This window comes from Dermochelys coriacea, chromosome 10, assembly GCF_009764565.3.
Source record: "Dermochelys coriacea isolate rDerCor1 chromosome 10, rDerCor1.pri.v4, whole genome shotgun sequence".
NCBI lineage: Eukaryota > Metazoa > Chordata > Testudines > Dermochelyidae > Dermochelys > Dermochelys coriacea.
Genome location: NC_050077.1, coordinates 55,818,134 through 55,840,121, shown reverse-complemented (window position 1 = coordinate 55,840,121; position 21,988 = coordinate 55,818,134). Strand labels below are relative to the sequence as shown.

The following is a 21,988-nucleotide window of genomic DNA, read 5'->3' as shown; positions in this document are numbered from 1 at the left end:
GCTAGTGCTGTACAAATATATAGTGAAAAGAGAGTCCCTACCCCAAAAAGATTAGTCTAAAAAGACAAAACAGAAAGGGTGGGGGAGAAATTATTTGCTATCCCCATTGTATAAATGGGGAATTTACGCACAGAAAATAAAGTGCTTACATTGGTAGATTTGTGTGGGGACAATCTTTCATGGGGGAAGACCAGGTATGGGTCTCATGATGGAGAAGTTGTAGGAAAATGTTAATTTAGAACTCAGTTTCCGCTCCTCGGCGCCGCCAATTATCTTCTCCTCAGGTGCCTGCCATATTTTCACTATATAAATACTGATTTTCATGCATTTATAAATGTAATGCTACACATTGATGTGGAGGGTCTCTGCCAGATTGGATCATGCATGCTACAGCCATTGCACAACAACTAGCTTCCAGCATAAAATATTTGAGCATAATTATTGCACTTGCGCATTACCTACAGTAACACAACAGCCATTACGCTCAACGTATTAATAATCCAGGAGTTAAAGTGTTTGTTTCCAAGCAGGTTTAAGACTTTATGGAGTTTTGTGCCAATAATCCTCAGATAGTCTCTTTGGTCACTAGTCCATCCACTTACCTCTTGATGTTGGGAGTCAGATTTCTTGTTTGTTTGTTTAAAGCAGGGTATCTGCTGTTTCAGATACAAGAACATCAAAAATACCTTTGATGTAATAGACTCTTACGGTCAGTAATTCCTGCACATTGTGACTGTGGTAAATTCACATACAATCTCAGCAAGAAATGGGTTCTCAATTTTAAAATTATTTATAAATGAATTGTTTGTATTTTTTTCATTAAGCTATTACCATAACGAAGGAGGACTAAAACAATTAGTGATACTAGTATAAACTGCATCTATGCTGGGAGGGTTTACCAATATAGCTGTGCACTCTAGTCCAGAGTAACCCCATCCATTGTTGGCATTCTCTATAGTGCCTAGTGTGGCAGATAACAATGTCTAGTATTTCATTTTGCTCTATGCCCAGCGTCATAAGTGTGGTAAAGGCTGCCAAGACAAACTCCACTTAAACCTATTGAAACGTCACCTCTTAACTGGAGACGCATACACCATCATGTATTGCAGTACCTAGATACATCAAGGCAAGTTAAGGACAGAAGCAACCAGCCCTCTTAATTTCATTATGACTTTGAGTTTGTGAGACTCAGTGTTCTTTTAATATTGTTTTTTCCTGTACACTCTGCCAGGAAGGATTAGACCAGTTTTTCATTACATGCTTTGCCCTGAAGATGCAGAAGAGAAACACTCTCTAATGTACCTAGAAGTTCAAAATAGTTTTCACTGTTGGAAAGAGTAATAAAGAGGCTTACCAAAAATAGGCAGATGTAATCCTTTTCGACTGTCAGAAGCCTGCGGTCAAAAAGACTGTGGTGGTAATTACTATGTGGCATCATCACATGATCATTGTGCTGGCCTCTCAGGTACCCTCTCAGAGGAGAGCAAAATACCTCTGGAGCTGTTTACAGATGCTTTGATAGCCCCTCTGCAGTTCTTTGATGCTTTGGCAACTGAATGATAGGATGGAGCTCAGGAAAAGTTGGCACAATAGTATCCAGAATGCATAATTAACTAAAATTAGTGGTGCATGACACTTGCTCTGCAACAGAATGAATCTGTAATGGGGGATGGAATTATTAAACAAAACTCCTACTCCTTTAGATGTAGAGGCAAGAGAAATTCATCCTGCTTGTTTCTAGTACATCCTAGATACCTCTATGATTAATTGGGTCTCTTGAGGAATTACAATAGGGCCTGCTCTCAAAAGGAGCTGAGTCTGCACTGCGCATCATTGATGTCAACTGGCTGTCAAGATTAGGCCTATAATTTTAAATATGTGCACCTTTGATAAAGATACAACAAAGAGGAAAATGCATCGTAACCCTGGAAACATTTCTTAACAGGTGTTAATTTGTCTGCGCTCCTACATGTAGCCAACATTAGGAAACAGGATTATTTCAGACTGCATTAGAAACAGGAGAGGAGTCGATTTCCTAAAATTGAATTATAGAGATTTTTTTCCCTATCAATAATTACACCAAGCTACAGACTGAAAAATAAAATCAAGTAATTGGGAATCTTTTCCCCCAAACTCTGTTAACAATAATAATAGTAATAATAAATTATGTTCCGTATCGGATAATGCCATTTTCCATGCACATGATGCCTAAAGCCAGATGTTAACACTTTTTCTAGTGCTGAGCCTGGGGCCTCTGAACTTCTCTTTTCTTTTATTCTAGTGCTTCATTACAGTTTCCTAGTTAAAAGAGATGGTTCTCAAACCATCCCATTATGGGTCACGGGGACTTAGGCACATATACACTTCTCCCAGCTTGGTGCATAGGGGCAGGGGTGGTGGAGAGTGATGGACCCTAAGATCACTCTGCAGCAGTGGCTCCTGTCCTGCACCACCACTTAAGTTTGACCCCGCTACCCCTCCATCACCTATCCACCAAGCCAGTTAGGGTTGCAATGCCAGGGCACAGAATACATATATTTAATGGTGGTTCGCAGTTGGTAGGTTGCCTTAGTAAAACGTATTGCAACCACTGAGGTAGGTGTGGGGGCAAAGATTTGTGACATTATAATGCAGCACATCCACATATTCTGGGAAGCAACCTTCAGGAGAAAATCAGTGGAGACCTGGATCTCTTATTTCAGCATGGACTTTTGCTCTATTTTTTCACAATGTTTTGATGCATTATTCACTTTGGAATAAAATGACTGAAGCCACCAGACCATCTTAAACTTTTCTTAGTCTGACTTGTTCTCCTGGGAACTTTAGTCTACAGCTGTGTTGAGGGGCAGTGGCTTGTATATAATGAATTATATAATAGACAATTATATATATTATATATATATCAGCCCAGCCTGTAGTAGAAAAAATTTCCCTAACCCAATTAGTATCAACTGGCATTCATAATAGCAGTATTAGCAGAAGGGTCAATGAACATGATGATTTTTACGTATCCACTCTCCCCTGTGGTCCCTCCTAGTCCTGGGGAGGAATGTTGCCCTGCCACTCTCGGTGCTGTAAATGGAGAACTTTTCCAGGAATGCCAGTGTGAAGTGTTTTACCAGCTTTCAATTCCCTTATTAGAAGCCTTTAAAATCGCTGTTTTTAAATTACAGGTTTCAGAGTAGCAGCCGTGTTGGTCTGTATTCGCAAAAAGAAAAGGAGTACTTGTGGCACCTTAGAGACTAAAATTTATTTGAGCATAAGCTTTTGTGAGCTACAGCTCACTTCATCAGATGCATTCAGTGGAAAATACAATCGGGAGATTTATACACATAGAGAACATGAAACAATGGGTCTTACCATACACACTGTAAGGAAAGTGATCACATGAGGTAGCTATTACCAGCAGGAGAGCCAGGGAGTGTGGGGGAAGAAAACCTTTCGTAGTGATAATCAAGGTGGGCCATTTCCAGCAGTTGACAAGAACATCTGAGGAACAATGGGGGATGGGGATAGTTTTACTTTGTGTAATGACCCATCCACTCCCAGTCTCTATTCAAGCCTAAGTTAATTGTATCCAGTTTGCAAATTAATTCCAATTCAGCAGTCTCTCCTTGAAGTTTTTTTTGTTGAAGAATTGCAACTTTTAGGTCTGTAATCGAGTGACCAAGAAATTGAAGTGTTCTCCAACTGGTTTTTGAATGTTATCCCCACAGTATTTTCCACTGAATGCATCCGATGAAGTGAGCTGTAGCTCACGAAAGCTTATGTTCAAATAAATTTGTTAGGCTCTAAGGTACCACAAATACTCCTTTTTTTTTTTAAATGTTTCCTTTGTTTTATACTGGTGTTGCACTGTGAACCTACCAGGAGTTATAGGTTGTAGGCTGAATGTTATAATACTCCCCTGTGAGGATGTTTGATTTGACACCTTTTTTATTCTAGACTTTTTTTAAAGATTCATTTTCCCCCCTTTATTTTTAGTTCCCGTTTCTAGTTCTCATGTGGCTGCCTCTGCTTGCCAGGACTCTGTAAGCCGTTTCCCACCCACTGGAAAACAAAGAGAAACAAGGAAAATTGACCTACAGTTAAAGCCAAAGGCCTTCAACACAATCTCCAAAGAGCGACCGCACTCTTTAGTAGACCTTAAGGCCTATAAAGACACAAAAATTTTGGTGGCTAAATTTTTGGAACATTCAAACTGTAATCTCCCTCCAGAAGTGCGTCACGTTGTGAACAGCATAAGATCTGTAATCAAATCTGATGAAAGACACATGGAAGAAGCCATCTTCAGTGCCAACATTATAGACCAGGTAGGATCACTATGATATTTATAATAAGCAGGAACCTGGTGCTAACATGCTTGTGTCCTGGGTTGGCTTTAGAGTATTAATTTTGTCAAGCAATGACATATTTTGAACTGAACAAGACATGATTTTAAAGATGGCCTTTAAACTCCACAGAGCTGGAATTTATACTGATGCTGTCCTTGAACATTTATAGGGAACTCTCACCTTATTTTTAAGCTTACTCTCTTCTCCCTAACTGTAAGGCAGGGGTGGAAAATGTATTTGAGGATATAGGATACAAAGGTTTGGAAACTGACTTGTAGCTTTTGCTTCTTGAACTAGTGAAGCTCAGATGCATTTTGGAGCAGATACATTTGGATGGCAGAAGCGAAGGATGGAGTCTACCAACTGTCCAAGAAGGGGTAGATAGACAAGTTCTATTGGCATCTGTTCTGAAGGAGGACAGTGCTCACCCATGCTTCTGGCTAGAAGATGAATGCTGGATTTGGTTATTTTTTAGGAAGTTGGCAAATTCCAATTCTCTGAATTAAGGAACAGAGGATCCCCACACCTTTGACTGAGGAATAAGTTGGGTTCACGTGCTTGGAAGAAATCATGAAAACACAAAGCATTGAACAATGCATGAAGCTTAATATGTTTTGTAGTCTAAAGCATGATTCAAAATAAACCCTTTTTGGCCATCTAATTTTCTAATGCCTGTTGGCCAAACTTTGAAGTCCATGATTTCAGTGGGAGTTTTACTTGAATACGACTGCAGGATTGACCTCTTATTCATTTTGTAACAAAAATGTCAGCTGTAGAAATGGAGTTCCCTTCTCCCCGGGGTTCGGGAGGCTGTCTGAGAAACATGCTTGCCCAAGTTACCTGTAAGCTGCATGGCTGCACAGCAGCCTATTTAGTGTCGCACAGGTGCTCAGGGAACCTGCTGCAGCTGGGGGAGAGGCGCCACTCCCCCAACCTAGGCCAGCGCCCAATCCGTCGTGGCTGGGGGAGGGGTGGCCCGTGCCCAGAATCTACTGCGGCTGGGGTGCCTATCCCACAATCCCAGCGCTGCTGAGGGGTGGGGGGGACCAGCGCCTCTCCCCCAGCCCATTCCGCACATGTGTGGGGGAAATTAGAGGGAACACTGATGCTAGCCCACTACCGTAAGATTTTGGGTGGAAAATTGAAGATATATAAGTCATTGTCTTTATTGAATTTGCCTGCCTGTCCACTCTTCTCCTTAGCAGTATGAAAACTTCCTATGTCTTTAAATAACATTGTGAGAGAAACTTAAGTGGTGTACAAAGTGTCCACCATTGACCAAGGCCTGATTGTAAGATAATTTGCATGAGCCTTTTGCCAGCTGGCAAGTAGAACGAAGTGAAATACTAACCTTACTATATCTAGTTACAGCAGAGGAAAAGCAGTAATATCCTGAGATACTTAAGAATTCCACAGCGACCTTATGTCGTTAACATTTTTATTGCAATGTAGTCATTAAGCTCCCAATGGTTAGAAATCTGAAAACAATATATTAGGGCTATAATGGAAAGGCATAACGTCTCAAAAAGAAAAAAACCATAGACTGAGTGTTTTAGACAGATAGTAAAAATGGAAACCACTACTGCAATTTTTATCAAGTGTTGGCTTTTAAGAGCCAAGGAGACACATGGCTGCCTCAGATAAAGGGTGCAATACTAGCAAAGTTATTTTTCCAGTCAGCAAACATTAACAGTCACTCAAAGTCCAAGCACCTCCATCAATCTGCTCTTGAAGCTCAGAGCCTTTTCAATAACCATTATGTAATTCAGAGTTAGAGGTGTAAATGGAAGTGACAAGCTACTTCACAAAAGAGTTGCTCTTTAAGTGATGGTGAGAAAGAACACAAATTTTAGTTAATAGACGAGAAAATCAATCTCTCTTCCCCTCCCCAAAACACACGACCCTCTCCCCTCAAAGCAAATGGATGGAGTTTCATTGTCCCAAACTTCCACCTGAGGACTAAAAGGTAAAACTGTGTTCTAAGAAAACATCTTCCTCTCTATCTAATGCCCCTCCTGCATGCCTCAGCAGGAGTCACAATTCCATCACTTACTTTCTGATCAACAGAGGCCAACTACAGCAGTACTCTGTCTCCTCTTTATCTCTAAAAATCGGTCTGAAGCAGCATAAAGAGCAAGCGCCTGAGGTCACTCCAGCTTAACTCAGGCTTCCTGTCTAGCTGCACCCAGGTCAGACCATTTGGAAGCCCCCCAATTACCAGTTTGTTCCTATGTGAGAAGGGGGAACATATTTTCTTTAATTTAAACCAAGATTTTTTTTGAAGGAGGACAGTGGGTTCTGCTTTCTTTGTCCTGGCAGCAGCTACATGATTTCCAAAGGACAACCCCTCCCACTTGAAAGAAAGGCCATTGGCCGTATTAGGATTTTACCTTCTGTAGGCTAACCAGTATTAAGTAAAATTCAATAAAACAAAGTGAGCAGAAAACTGTTACTGTAACAGAAGTGACTGAACCTTTGCAGTGAAACAAACAGTTCTTATCCTGTCTCCTTTCTTCCTCCTCTTTCCATGCTCTCCCTTTATCAGGTAATTACAAGTTCCAAGCAGAATGTGAATACCTCTAGAAAACGACTTCAAGAAGATCTTCACCTTCAGAGCTGTGGTGCTCTAAGTTCTCCAGTTGCCTTCTTACGCAGGTCCCACATCACTCAAAGTTTAGAGAGGGACAGGCCACACAGTTTGATTGGAGTGTGCCGGGAGACCATCCTTTGACAACAGCTTACAGGTATGCAGAAAAGCTGATTCCAGCTAAGAGAAGAGTCCAGCACACAGAGAAATGCAAATAATGGACGGCTTAGAAAGGAAAAAAAAGTGTCTTCCTTTTGGAATTCCACTTTTTATTTAACAGTAGAAGAACACCACTCTTTCCGAATGTAAATTTTTGAGCCCTGCAGTTTGCAAAATGTAAAGGGTTATTATTAAACTGGTAACAAATATTTTCCCAAACAGACATGCATTGATTTGAACGTATTGATAAAGATGCTGCTGCCATGCAGCATTTGCTGAAAACCATCACCAAGAGATCTTTTGTACAACTTACAAGTTGCATTTATTTAATGTACCTCAATGGGTTTTAACTATCATCAGTGTTTTAATAAAAAGTATTTCTGGAGTTTGCTTCTGCACAAACTGATTTGGTTAGAAATACAGAGTCGCTCTTATTATAGGAACATAGCTGCTTTTGCTGGTCCCTTTCTTTTCATATCTAAGTGTACATAGATTTCATGAAGCTATGGTGGGGAGGGGACTCATTGTTATCTTCTGCTAGAGCTGTTTTGTTTCTCAAATGCCCCTGGCCCTTTTAATGCTAGTGAAGGCTGCACAGTGGTTTATTTTTTGCTTTCTTCTGAATGCTCATGATGGTTTGAGAGATGCCATTATAAATTGAGGTCTAAATTCACTGCAAATTATGTCCAGCAAGTGCACTATAGATGAAGCCATTGCACTGTTGGAATTGCCTAAAAGCTGACTTCCATAACCTTTCATGGAGAACCACTGAGCTGAATCCAGACAGAGCTACCTGGGGGCAGGGATGAGGTGGGGCAGCTCAGCCAAGTTTGAGTGAGTGGCATTGCATCATGGGAAGTGACTTCCCCCATCCTGGTCAGGCTCAGATCCTATCATTGCCACCCTGTCATCATCATCTGGTGGGTCTGAAGCCACCCAGAGCTAGGAATAGGGTTGTGGATACCATTCCCACCAGTAGAGGGGCCAGGGCTCCCCTTTCCCTGGGGGGAGGGCAGCCACCCCACTGGCCTGGACCCTTGCTGACCCCCATTCCCTCCCATCTTAAACTCTTTCACCTTCATGGTAATTTTGGAAGGGAGGGGGACTCAGTTTCAGATTTTGCCCCGGACCCTTAAAACCCTGAATCTAGATATACCTTTGTCATCCCATTGGGCCCTCATCTTGCTCTGATTTGGTTTATTCCATTTGTTAGCATGAAGCATTTTATTACTAAAATTTTCTTCTACATTAAAAATTGGTCTAAAAATCTCAACTAATGCCAAATGGTGCCTGCCAAGTCTAAGAACAAAGCAATGCAAGCTACAACTCAGCAGAGACAGGAAAGGGCATGAACAGTGTTCTCATAAGGAATCCAATCTAATGTGCAAAATTATAAACATATCTCTGGGGTTTAATTGCTTGGCTGTTTTCATTTGTGTCACTCTGAACTTGGCAGACAGACAATCTGTGGAAAAGTCACAAAAGGGTGTGTAGCTGGAGATGGGTAGCTTTAGATCAGAATGTGTGTTTGTCAGTCATCAATACTGCTGTATTTTAAGTTAATGCTGCTTCAACTACATTCATATAAAGCTACAGTGACATCCAGTGGTAACAAGGTAGGGTAATTGCAAGTGTCCATTCACTATAAATTCTGCAGAAATACCACCAACTATCATTCTGACTTCAAGGCAGCAGATGGATTCCAACTACCTGATTCTTTGCAACTGCACTTAGATGAAGAATTAAATGGGGATATTTCCAGTAAGATTTTTGAATTCTGTAAATTTACTAACAGAATAAACAAGATAAGCAAGTTGTCTTTATTACTCCAGGTTTATTAGTGAGACGAGGGTTAATTCTTTCCTAAGGTCAGTTGCATGCAACATCTATGTTACTCCTTGAAATACAGTAATCCTAAAACTTTAGTTACTGCATGGTAAGGCTTCTAAAGTCACAGTGTATTTTCTTCAAGGCCTTGTCATCCTGTCTCTCCCCCTCCCCACCCTAAAATCAAGACAAAGTTACATTAATGAACAATTTCTCATAATGAATACAACTTTACTACTACTTATTTTATCTGTAAACAGTCTAATACTGCTGATGGTGCTAGTTCCTCCTCATTCACCAGAAACAAACATTCAGAACAATGCCTCAGAAACAAGAATGTTTTTATAAAAGACTAAGGATGGCTCTCCCATTTTGAGCTAATGTAAGTAAAAGGGTAATAAAAAATATTACACAAACCATGGAACACATTTAAGTATCAGAAAAGTAGTTCTGTTAAACCATGAAAATTAAAAATAAAGGTAAATAAATATTTTAATTTTGTGGCATTTATTCTTTATTTAGCATCAGAAACACTTTCCTGTTCTTTTGTTATACACTTACATTCACACCTTGCCATACTTACCATTATGACAAATGTAACATGTAACTAAACCAAGCACTACAACGGTTTTACTTTACATTAGAATCTAACAGCACACATTCCTAATCACTGAATGCCATCTGCCCTGGATCAGCTTTCAAATTATGCAATACGCTGTGAAGGGACCATTACATGGGACTTGGATTTTTCTTCCTTGAGGCTGCTGTTCAGTTGCTTATCGTTGCAGTAAATGTTCTGTCGACTCATCAGCATGACTGACAGATGTACACCATGCCACATGGAGATTACAAATAAATATGTTTAAAGAGTTTGGAAGATGTTGCAAAATACTATGTCTTACAAAGATTTTGTGTCAGTGATTACTGTCCTTGATAAAGATGGTTATCACTTTTTGGCAAGGGAGAGACGCTTGGCCATTCAGTTTGTGGAATCTTCAGGTCCTGTTTCAAAGCCTTTCATTCATACAAAATACAAAATTCTTACTTCTTCTGTGTAGACTTCAACTTTGATGGAATCATTTAGTTCTTTTGTTGAGAGAAACAGCCTCATGTGCTAGATGTACAGGGGTGTCTCTTGGCCAGTTAGAAGCCTGAACATTGCAGCTGGCATAGTCTTCATATGAATCTGTCAATTGATTTACATAAAATATAGTAACAGAATTATCAGTAGAGAATCACTAGGGGCCTGATGCATATATCACGAACTGCATTCATTGACTTCAGGGGAGGTATTCCTGGTTCCTGTCTAGAGCTGGGGCTGGGGGCAAGGTTTGTTTTCAAATGACATGATACCAGAATAGCAAAAGCAATTGAAAACCAGCTGCTATTACAGATTTCATCCAACCACCACTGTCCAAGCTAAGGAAATTAGCCAGGAAGAAAATCTCATGTACATGAAAATTCACCCTGCCTACTCAAATATTTACTGGCACTGAATTTTCCTCTGTCTACCCATCCCTTTACAGAAACAGTATCTCTAACATGGAATGTGAACCTTTGAACATGCAGTTTAAACTTCACCACCCACAATGTTCAAGTGCATTCAAATTTAGGTAAAGAAAGTTCCCTCACCCCCATTCCCACTAAATCAGCAATTTACAAGAAGTATCATTTTCAATCCTGTTAGCAAGGGTGATTGGGCTCTGATAGGAGTAAAGGTGTCAAATAATCAAAGGAAGCATCTGGAAATTACACTGGTAAATACTCAGTAGGAAGAGTGGTAGGTAAGTAGAAATTTAATTAAACGTAATTAAAAGACATGGCATTGCATGAACAAATTATAACAAACTTTTCTGCAGGTATTAGAAACAACCAACCTATCAACTGGAGCAAAATAAGCACAGATGGACCTGCCACTTTGTATTTTACACCAGGAGACGTATTGCTACAATACAAGCTGCAAGGAACCAAGCGCAATTTTAGACAGCAGTGAACATTTTAAAATAATGATAATCTGCACTTGTCAGACTATTTTTAAAAAAATCAGACACTGCACAGTCAGGCCATAGCCTTTTATAAATGTACAATTACTTAGGAGAGCTCAAATTCTAGCTGCAGTAATCCAAAAATCATAAATTACCTGGGCTATGTTTTTAACTGCTATTGCCTTCCATTTAAAGATTTTTATATACATAGATTTTTTTCACATTAAAACTCAACAATGAAAAAGAATAAAATAAATAATAAAGGACCACTACTCTGAGTTAGGTTTCAGAGTAGCAGCTGAGTTAGTCTGTATTCACAAAAAGAAGAGGAGTACTAGTGGCACCTTAGAGACTAACAAATTTATTTGAGCATAAGCTTTCATGAGCTACATCGGATGCATCTGATGAAGTGAGCTAGAGCTCATGAAAGCTTATGCTCTGATACATTTGTTAGTTTCTAAGGTGCCACAAGTACTCCTTTTCTTTTTACTCTGAGTTAGAGATAACCATTTCACCACTAGAAGTAGGGACTATGCCAATTCATAAGGGGTGAACTTCTGCCACATACAGCCCTCAGCACCCAGTCCTTAAACACTGCTTTACCCATTTAGTGGGTGGGCCTTGGTGGGGAGTAGAGGGAGTGCTCTGTAGTAGCTCACCCTAACCAGAGGGTGGAAGGAGTACTGGCTCTGTAGTAATGTGGATGAAGGAGCCACTATGGCAATCCACAGGACTGTGTGGTGTATGAATTCCATCTCCCCATCCTTGTGGTGTTCCCTGGATAAATCCAGTTAACTACGGCTTTGTGAAGGGAAAGCTGGGCTAACTTGCTGGTCAGTATTTCCATGGCATAAGCATAGTGATGCTACCTGAAATTCAAAAGGGACGAGAAGGCATGTCACCAACACACATCTCGTTATCAGTCACTAGTTTCGCTAAACATGGTGAGGAACAGAGACATGTTTTACTCTCTTACCCCATTCCCTAATCAGAGTCAGAGAATCTCAGCTAAAATGAAAGGGTTAAAATATTAGTCAGTCTTAATCTCTCGCCTCTCTGGCAATCAATTCATTTTATGACTGGAAAATCTAAAACAGAGATTTTTCATAGCTCTTGGCTATAAAATTCTTGACTGATATTTCTTCACCTATCTGAATGGTTGATGACTGACAGCAGCTTCAAATGTCAGAATCAGTCAGGAAAATCTTTCTTAAAAACTAATGGTAAAATCCAGATAATGTAGCCACAACTGCTTTACTTTTATGCAAAAAGAAAAGGAGTACTTGTGGCACCTTAGAGACTAACAAATTTATTAGAGCATAAGTTTTCATGAGCTACAGCTCACTTCATCAGCTTATGCTCTAATAAATTTGTAAGTCTCTAAGGTGCCATAAGTACTCCTTTTCTTTTTGCGAATACAGACTAACACGGCTGCTACTCTGAAACCTTTACTTTTATGGTTTCATTGGGGGGAGGAGGGGTGTTAATACAGCGTTAGCACCAGATTGTTTTCAACAGCAGGAGCCGAAGTATGTAGAGAGAGATTCTCACTCACGTGTTTCAATACTTTGATAAAATATTTTAAATTCAGACGATTCTTACCTCTCCCACTGAGTTAGACAAGGCTTGTACTATCTTCTCGTGAGCAGTGGCCACAACACTTTGGCCGTTGATCTCAATAATGCGATGTCCTACTCGGACCCCTCCCCGTTCAGCTATTCCACCTCGCATCAAGCTGCAAATCTGGCAGGCAAAGTCAGAGTTTAATTAAGTTAACAGGTCACTCGTAGGCAGACAGGTTCACTCTGCCTAAGCTAGTGCACTAAAGATAGCAGTGTGGCTGTAGTGGATCTGGCTAGCCTTCTAAGTACGTACCTAAGGGGTTGGGCAGGATTGTATTCCGGTGCCACTACACCCACACTATTTTCAACATGTTAGCTCATGTCCATCTACCTGTGCTTAAAATAGCTGCACTATCACCATGGAAATGAAGTTTCAGGCCTGTGCAAAAAATAAATAAATACATAAATAAAAAAGGCAGGGGAGGACTGGAACCTTATGAACAATAGTTCAATAGCTGGTATCTCAAAGCAGACCAAACAGGGAGGGAGGAAAAACAAAATAATATATTCCTTTTGTCCACACATATGTACACTCCAAATTAAACCTTAACCCAGATTTTTGTTTATACCACAAATTAATCCTTCCAAAAGTACGTGGTATTTAAATGTGTCTATAGAAGCGACTAAGTGAGAAAATGTTAACTGCTAAAATATCCAAGCAACATGATAAGTTGAAATGACATTTTGTTGAGTGTGTTTCCTGTGAGATCCCCTTCTATTGCTGAGGTGCCAGTTGTAGCATATGATTCAAGGGTTGCTGTGGGAATTTCTTTAAAACTACTACATCTATATAAAAATACTTGCACCGCATCAGCTCCATCTCCAATAGGAAGACTCCCTAAATCAATGGTATGTGACTTTATCACAAATCAGACTGCATTATATTTAAAATGTGTTTTTCTCCATGTAGTCCAAGATCATGGAGAGTGATTTAATTTAAATAGAAGGCTCCAAGGAGGCCACCTGGCATCTTTCACAACAGAACAGGTACAGCCAGGGCATAGTCCAGAAAACATACTTTAGGACTGTGCTTTCCACCTTAGTGGTTCTCACCCAGGGGGTACGCAAAGGTCTTCCAGGAGGTACAGCAATTCATATAGATATTTCCCTAGTTTTACAACAGGCTACATAAAAAGCACTAATGAAGTCAGTACAAACTAAAATTTCATACAGAAAATGACTTGTTTGATTTATTTTAGAATTATATGGTAAAAATGAGAAATGTAAGCAATTTTTCAGTACTAGTGTGCTGGGACACTTTTGTATTTTTATGTCTGATTTTGTAAGCAAGTAGTTTTTAAGTGAGATGAAACTTGGAGGTACACAAGACAAATCAGACTCCTGAAAGGGGTACAGTAGTCTGGAAAGGTTGAGAACCCATGTCCTAGATCACCACTAATGGCAAGAGGATAGCTTGGCATCCTGACAGATTCCATCATTGGACTCCCAAAGGTTGGCAAGTACAGCAGGAATTTTTTGGGTGATGTATATACCTTGCCATAAGAATCGACCTGGTACTACGTTCTCATTTACACAGGCCTCTGATGGAAAAAGAAATGTTGATTATTTTATGGAGCTGATCAAAGCTTTTCAAGTTTCAAAATTTGAATAAAAAGGTAGATTAAAAAAAATACCAAAAAAATCTCTTTTCTCAAACCAACTTTACTATTTTTAGATTGAGCCACACTATGACTGTATTCAGTTATCTTTCTTCCTGTCTTCAGAACAAACAGAGGCGACTTTTTTAAAATCTGTCCTAAGTAACCTGCAAGAAACCTTCATTGGAAATTACTTTGTTAGAAGTACAAGAGCTAGTGACCAAGTGTTATTTCTATCCACTGCATCTCTTATTTTGGTGACCATTTGATATATTTTTTGATTGCAGTTGTCTACAGCCCTTCCTTGCAGAAGGTTGTAGCATTTTGTTTTTTAATAATGGTGCCATTACTACCTGCAGGACCTTGGCACAGTGCTCTCCTCTTAAAGAGACACTTTGTTCACATTAGATCCAATATTAGGATTAGGTAAAAAGCTTTTATAGCAATAGCAACAGAAAAATTACAGTAACTCTTTTTCCCCAACTGTAAACAAACATTACCCCACATTTACAAGACTTTTACCCAAGTCTCCTCTGAATTTTACTCTGTTACTCCTTTATCTTCAACAGAGTTACTGTCAATTTATACCAATGAGAACAGGATAAAAAGCTATGGTTAGCATGCAAGAGCCATCATGTGAATTAGAAGAACACAAAAGATAAAATGAATTTGAAACTTTCTGTAAACAAAGAGGAAACTGACCAATCTGTGTCCTGTTTCAAAAAAATCAGAGAAATGCAAAAAAGTAATCAGCTAATAAATATTACAAATTAAATTCTGTTTCAAAAATCAATGTGTTATTAGCAACGTATGTGAAAAAGTTTTTGCTTTTAATATGTATTTAACCTGCCAGTATCCCTTTAAATCTAAAATTAAATCTTTAACCGAAAAAAACAGAAAAGGTTTAAAAGGTCACAAAAAAGAAATAAACAGAGCACAAGGGCATAATAATTATTTAAATGCTGCAGTCCTTAATCAGATTACATTTCCATTGCCACATAAAGATAGAAAAAGTCACTCAGTGCTGAATGCAGTGAATCTGTTAAAAAGCACCCATAGCAATCATTTAAATGGAGGAGATTTTTGCCAGTATGAGATTCTGGAGGCCCACTGTTTTAGTGGTGAAATGGTGATTGTGGCAGAGTGGGCTATTCAGGTCTGGGTCCAATTGTGACTCTATTTATATTGTATCTTCCATTTTGGATTAGCACATCCATTTTGTGTTATGTGCTGAACTCCTCTCTGACCTTGCCCAAAGCAAGGTTACTATGATATATTGCAGTCAGTTATGCTGACCAGGAAAGATGCTTGACGCCTTGGTGAAGGACAATCTCCAAGAGGCCATCAAGGCAATACACTAGGGCCATTTGAGTCAGATTCTCTCTCAACTGCCAGACCATCCCCATGGAACAATGGACTCTACACAGGAGCCTGGAGGGGGACAGGATACAAGCATGCCTATGGAGCACCTGGCAAAAAGGGACAGAGACTGAATTTAAGGAGGGGTGCTTCTCTGAGGGGGGGACCATCCATTGCCGCAATGAAGATCAAGCTGGAGAGGGAGAAGGCAGGAGGGACTCTGCTTAGCCTGAAATATTTGCAAGATCTGATTCACAGAAGGGGTAAGATTAAAGATGGTGGGAGGCTGCGTTTTGGGACTTCTATTATTGTACAAAGGTCTATAACTCTGTAGTGTTTTGGTTTTTTTTAAACCATGATGTGACTGTGGTTAAGAAATTACTTTGCTAAGGCTGGTCCCTTGCCTTCCTGTCATGGGTTTAAACTGGTGAAATTCTGGAGAAGCATGTATAAACAACTAAGGTGTTCAGGAGGTTTGAGGCAGTAGTTCCAGGATCTGAGTGAGACAGAGTGGAGTCCCATGTCTCAATTTAGGAATGGCTCACACAAGAGATCTGAGCTAGGGCGTGCACCTAAGAGACACAGAGCTATGACCAGTGAGTAGACTCATTCTGACGCACTTGACTTAGAAGCCTGTGGGACCCAGCCTTTGGGCCCAGTTACTACAAGAAGAGGACTGAGCCAGGCTATAAAATGGATCATTAATTCAGAGTAGAGATCCCTTATGAAGTATTTTGTGATTGTAAAAATACGTAACAAAATCTCTTTCACAGTTTCAGTTCCGGGCTGGGAGAGGGAAGGGGACAATACAATATACAATAGGGATTAGTAAAAGAGATTGGAAATTGGTGCAGTCCTTCAACAGATTTACATTCAGAGGAACTTTGTTTAACTTTGCTTTTTTTCCCAGGTGTTTGTCTTTGTTAACAATCTTGTGGAAAATACAATACAAAACATGAGAGAGAGAAAAATGGCACATCTATCAGCTGTCAGAAAATATCTGTTCTGAAATATACTTAAAAGAACAGCTTCCTACTTCATCTCTCTCCCATTTTTATTTTTAGTTCAGATTAGGGAATGGTCACTCATCAAGACACCCCTGCTGCAAAGAAATTTAAAAGCAACCCTGTACGGACGTTACACCAGCACTGAAGTTTCAAGTTTCATTAAAGTCAAGAAGAAAAGGCTTTTTAATGTTCCCTGTATGTCTGTTTCAAAAGGAGCAGCTGGCAGTCTGGCAGGGAGGAAAAGGTCACTGGGGAGGTCAGACAAGATAATCACAGGTTTGTAGTTTACCTTGGGGCTCAGCTTAGTTCTCAATATAGTTTTCTGAAAAGGACTCAGCATAGGGGAAACTACAATCATTTGTATCGTGGAATAGACTTTTGTGGAGTGCCTAGATTGACACTGAAGGAGGCACAGGATCAGGAACCCTAGTCTAGACTAGGCCTATCCTCCGAAGTCAAGGTGCTCCAATTATCTCTGCTGCATCCTGCAAAGCTTAGACCTCCAGTACTCTCATTTGTGCAACCCATTAATGTTTGCCTGAGTTGCTCTAAAATGAATAGGAGGACTTGTGGCACCTTAGAGACTAACACATTTATTTGAGCATAAGCTTTCATGAGCTACAGCTCACTTCATGCATCCGATGAAGTGACTGTAGCTCACAAAAGCTTATGCTCAAATAAATGTGTTAGTCTCTAAGGTGCCACAAGTACTCCTTTTCTTTTTGCGAATACAGACTAACACGGCTGCTACTCTGAAACCTATCTAAAATGAATAAAAATCTGATTATATAACATACACTAACAGGTCATTTGTCCTTTATAGCACATCATATTTTTCCAGGAAGAATTTTGATTTGCACATATTACTTCAGGGGGGAAAAAAATCTTAAAAGGTGTTGGGGATGGGAAAGGGAAATTGGTTTTTAAATAGCTTTAGCTACACCTTCTAAGAGTAATGAACATGAAACTAGAAAGCACCAGACCAAAACTAACTGACATCAGCCCACTTTTCAGGGAGATGGAGAGAACTGCACTTACACCACTAGCGTGCTCTTATTCATGCACAGACAATAACTCAGCTAAATTACAATTAATAGAACATGGACGGGATTATGTCATGCATATGCCCCCAAAAGAGAATACTGACAGTTTGCCAGAATGGGCTATCATCTAAATATAGAATTCCCCTATCTAAAAACAAATCTGCTTTGAGCACAAAATCAATCAATCTTGTTCTTGGCTTTTGTGCACATGGACCTGCCCCAGCCCTAATTGCCTGTGCACCTCCAGGAAGGACACCTCTCTACCCCAATCATTGCCTTTCACCTGTAAAATAAGTATCCCTTGTGTTTTGTGTCCTGTTCCATGTGAGTCACATCAGCCCCCTACCAAACCTTCACTCCCACATGTTCCACACCACAAATCCAGCTGGCAGTCCTACTTCACAGATCACACAGAGAATAAGAACAGAGTAGAGGCTGACCTTCAAAGCAGTAGCTCTGCTTCTGTACCAATAGTTCTGAATTAGCTCTAGTAATAGCTACTATACTACACTACCATGGATCTATTAATTAATTACCCCACGTGCGTTTCATCTACCTCATGCCAATGGAGACTTAGTTAGCCAATACTTTGCTCTCAAGGCAGGCCTGCCCCAGCTGGAGAACTATGATCCTAACCCCAAAGTCTAGCTGCATACCATGAATATTCAGCTCACTCAGATAAAACTAGATTACAATATGCCCTTTTTCAGATTCATAAATTTCAAAGACATGCAAAATCCGTATGCCCTGCTTGGAATGGAGTGCAATTTTCTATACTGCATAACTATTTTATTTAATCAGGTATACTTATGCTGCATGCATGTGAAAGGAGGCCAAAAATTTGGCCCTTCATAGTCAAAGAAAAAAATACAATGCATATTTGGAACAGGAACAAAGACGCAGATTTTACATTAAGACAGAAATTCTTAGAGATGGACAGAAAAATAAATACATTACAATGGCATCAAGTCAATAGTTTTCCTTTCATGTGTCTGACATATCTCCTTACTCTACTGCTCTAAACAAAGCAGTGCAGAGCAAAGACAGTATCAGTGATCACCACTACAAAAACGTTTACCAGCAGTTCCCAAACAGGAGTATCTGAGGTACCACACTCACCCCCCTCTATTTCTAACAGACAAGTAATAGCAGTATATCAGCTACGGTCGGGTAGGGAGTGTAGTACATTTTGTCTTTTTTCATAGTCAACACTATGCAGAAGACTGTGAAGGAGTCTATTCTGTCTCCTGGCAAGAGGTAGGAAGGGCACAGCTTGATTTTGTATATCAGAGGTGCAGTTAGCAGAGCTGAAATTTTAAAAACTGAACGGTTTACCTTTTGGAAACTGAGAACAATAGTAAAATTGTCTTTTGATTTGTAAATTGAGAAAAAAGGTGATCCTAGCTGAGAAAGAATCATAGAATATCTGGGTTGGAAGGGACCTCAGGAGGTCATCTAGTCCAACCCCCTGCTCAAAGCAGGACCAATCCCCAATTTTTGCCCCAGATTCCTAAATGGCCCCCCTCAAGGACTGAACTCACTACCCTGGGTTTAGCAGGCCAATGCTCAAACCACTGAGCTATCCCTCCCCCCAATACTGTATGGAACCCCATGATGGCAATTTTTGCAGTCACTATCCTTATTATAACCACATGGCACGCATTATTATTATTTATTAGTTGAGCTCTGAGCATTTTGTTCAGTGCTAAATAGAAGCATCATAAAACATGGCATGTGCCCCAAGGACTTTGCAGTCTAATGCAGATACAGACACAATACACTGGCACTGGGCAAGCTGGAAGCAGGAGAAGTGCCTGAGTTGAAAGGCTTTGTGTGGATGAAAAATATCCTCACAATATTGGCAATTTCCTTAGAACCCTCTCTCTCTAAATACAATGCCACAAACAATGGAATCCTTTCCTATTCTGTCAAAGCTCACACAATACAAGGGAGAGAAAATGCCTCTGTAGTCATTGCTCCTTGTTTGTGAAAACAGCCTCCTTCAGCCTTTGAAAGATACTTTTGTCTGTACTGTAAAATACAGTATATGGTATAGTATGAGCTGTGCCATCGAACGCATGGGCTGTAATTAGATTTCAGGGTTCTGCTGTGGTTCATAAACCACTTCAGCGACCCTTTCATGGTTAAAGGAGCCAGCAGAGCCATCCACAGAATTGCAACCTTGATTTCACTCCCACAGAACATATAATTTGCAGACAGTTTTTACCTTCTAATCATACAGATGACAAAATCTTCCAGACTGCAGTACATCCATTTAGTACAGCTCTCTATCAAAACAATATTTTTCTGTAAAATTAGAAGTTTATTACCTGCCACAGGGAATGTGTACATAATAATCAGATAGGAAAAAGCCATCGTGTGCCCAAAGAACCCTGTAAATATGTTTTCCTCACTATAAAAAACTGCAGACAATAGGTCCACTTCCAGTACACGCTTTCAGAAGCAAACGAAAAGGTGAACTGTCAGCACTGTAGCACAAAGGCAGTGATATTTCTGTGGCATATTCCATCTGATGCTCTGATAGAGCTTTACAAATATCAGACAATTAAAAACCTTCCCAATAGGAAAGCAGTGAGGGAAAGCAGTAATATTTTACCCTCATTTTAGAATCTGATCTAACCAGGGCAAGGATCTAACCAGGGCCTTGCACTTGGTGAGGGTCAATAGAACCATAACAATAGGCACAGATCTTTCTATCTCAAGTTCTGTGCTTTAAGCATTGGCCTACGCCGCTGCTCCTGTATTTTCAAGTCCAAAGCAAGGCAGCCTTTTGGGCTTCTCAGTCGCTGGCCCTCGGAGGCAGGGCCCACTGCAGAGGAGAAGCACTGAGTCTTGGTGGGGGGAAATGCTGAATGCACCACTGTAATGAACACTCTCTGGTAAATAGGAAGTTAAGTGACACTAGTTCCTCAAAGGAGACCATAGAGTGACAATGGAGTGAACCTGATTGTAGAACTCCACGAAAATACGGTGAACCTGCGTCTCATGAATTAAAGACAGTGGCAGCATTAGGCATGTGTGTAATAGGCCCCCCCACCACACAAACGGACAGCTGCTGGTCAGAGGATCACTTAAATTCTTCACTGCATCTAAATCCAGCACCAGTGGGGAGAGAATGAATGGCCTAACTGCCTTACACCGCACACTGCTTTAGAAAGTTGTGCTTTGGCTCCACCTCCTGGCTTCCTGATCCAGGCCAGGCATTGGTCTAGCTGAGGTCGTGCAGCCTCACAAACAGGTGAGTGGGTGAGGGTTTAGGGCAAGTGGCGCGCCATGGGCACATGGAGGTGAGGGGTGACCTATCTATATGTAGGAAGGGAGATGGGTGGAGAATGACGTGCTTCTTCCCAGACGGCCCAGGAAAATCCAGCACTGGCTATCACAATGGACTTCGATCGCAACGGGTGCAATTCACCCCTGTGCATAAGGCCAGCACAAAGCCTATGTACCATTTAGGGCCTACATGCACACCAGACAGAACTGAAATCTAAAATTAACCTTCTACTTTAAACAGCTAGTCTTCATTAAGCATCCTGGGATAAAATATGCTACCCCAAAATCACCACTCCCTTCCCCAAAAATAGATTCAGATCAATATGACTTTATTAGCTACCTGCAGAAAGAATACAACCAAAACCAGAAAATTTAGCATTCTTAGCTTGTTAAGCTTCCATCAGAACTCAAGATACATGGCAGCATACCCCTTGTAGTCCATCTGGCCACAGTTCCAGATTCAATTGGCAAGTTCAGAAAGGTTATACTACCATTAAGGAAGTTCAGGCAAAGGTGTACTGAGCCAGGAAGTTTATAGTTTGCTGTATTTGTTGAACATGGTGACAGCCCTTGAGATGATTAAATAAAGCATGATTCACTTGGATCTAATTCTCGTGAGCAAGAGCCTATATCCTATTTTCGGGGAGCGGGGGGGGGGAGGAGCAGAACAAAGAGGAAAAAGAACTATACAGATTTAGTTTTATATGTTACAGATTTTTCACTGTGTTAAGTGACAAGCTGTAATATAGGGAAAACCTCTTACATAAATAATGAGTTTTATTCCAGTTTGCCCACTGTGTACTGAACAGACTGTAATATATTAGAGTAAAACTCTGCCAGTTAAATTCTTTGCTCTTCAACCATTTATTCAGAGCAAATGGCTAAACCCTGATACATAGTTTATTTTTTCACTGAAATCATTTTGAATGTTAGGTACTGCATGTATTTAAATCCTGCAGCATACATTTTGTTAAGTATATATCTTAAATATAAATTAAAGGGGGGAATTCCCTATATATAAGCGCAAGATGAAGGAAAAAATAAAATACTAATCACTTGCTAAGTTACAGCCATTTTACTGCACTTTTAAAACAGAACCCCTCTTTTGTAAAGATCTTTGAGATTACAGATGAAAAGTGATAAATATCAATAGTAAAGACTGGACACAAACCA

The 21,988-nt window shown here is 40.1% G+C and overlaps 2 protein-coding genes across 11 annotated transcripts in view; one reads left to right on the top strand and one right to left on the bottom strand.

The window, feature by feature from the left end:
* Nucleotides 1-7,465, top strand: part of FAM189A1 (family with sequence similarity 189 member A1) — a 394,280-nt gene extending 386,815 nt beyond the window's left edge. For both annotated transcript variants that reach the window (XM_043493843.1, XM_038418369.2), the window contains 2 exons: nucleotides 3,985-4,313; nucleotides 6,880-7,465. In XM_043493843.1, the coding sequence (XP_043349778.1) occupies nucleotides 3,985-4,313; nucleotides 6,880-7,065 (515 nt within the window). In that variant the 3' untranslated portion in view covers nucleotides 7,066-7,465. The remainder of the gene's footprint in view (nucleotides 1-3,984; nucleotides 4,314-6,879) is intronic.
* A 1,180-nt stretch (nucleotides 7,466-8,645) lies between these two features.
* Nucleotides 8,646-21,988, bottom strand: part of APBA2 (amyloid beta precursor protein binding family A member 2) — a 206,576-nt gene continuing 193,233 nt past the window's right edge. For all 9 annotated transcript variants that reach the window (XM_043493841.1, XM_043493842.1, XM_038418360.2 and 6 more), the window contains 2 exons: nucleotides 12,495-12,635; nucleotides 8,646-10,093 (listed from right to left, as the gene is read on the bottom strand). In XM_043493841.1, coding sequence (XP_043349776.1) covers nucleotides 10,022-10,093; nucleotides 12,495-12,635 — 213 coding nt within the window. In that variant the 3' untranslated portion in view covers nucleotides 8,646-10,021. The remainder of the gene's footprint in view (nucleotides 10,094-12,494; nucleotides 12,636-21,988) is intronic.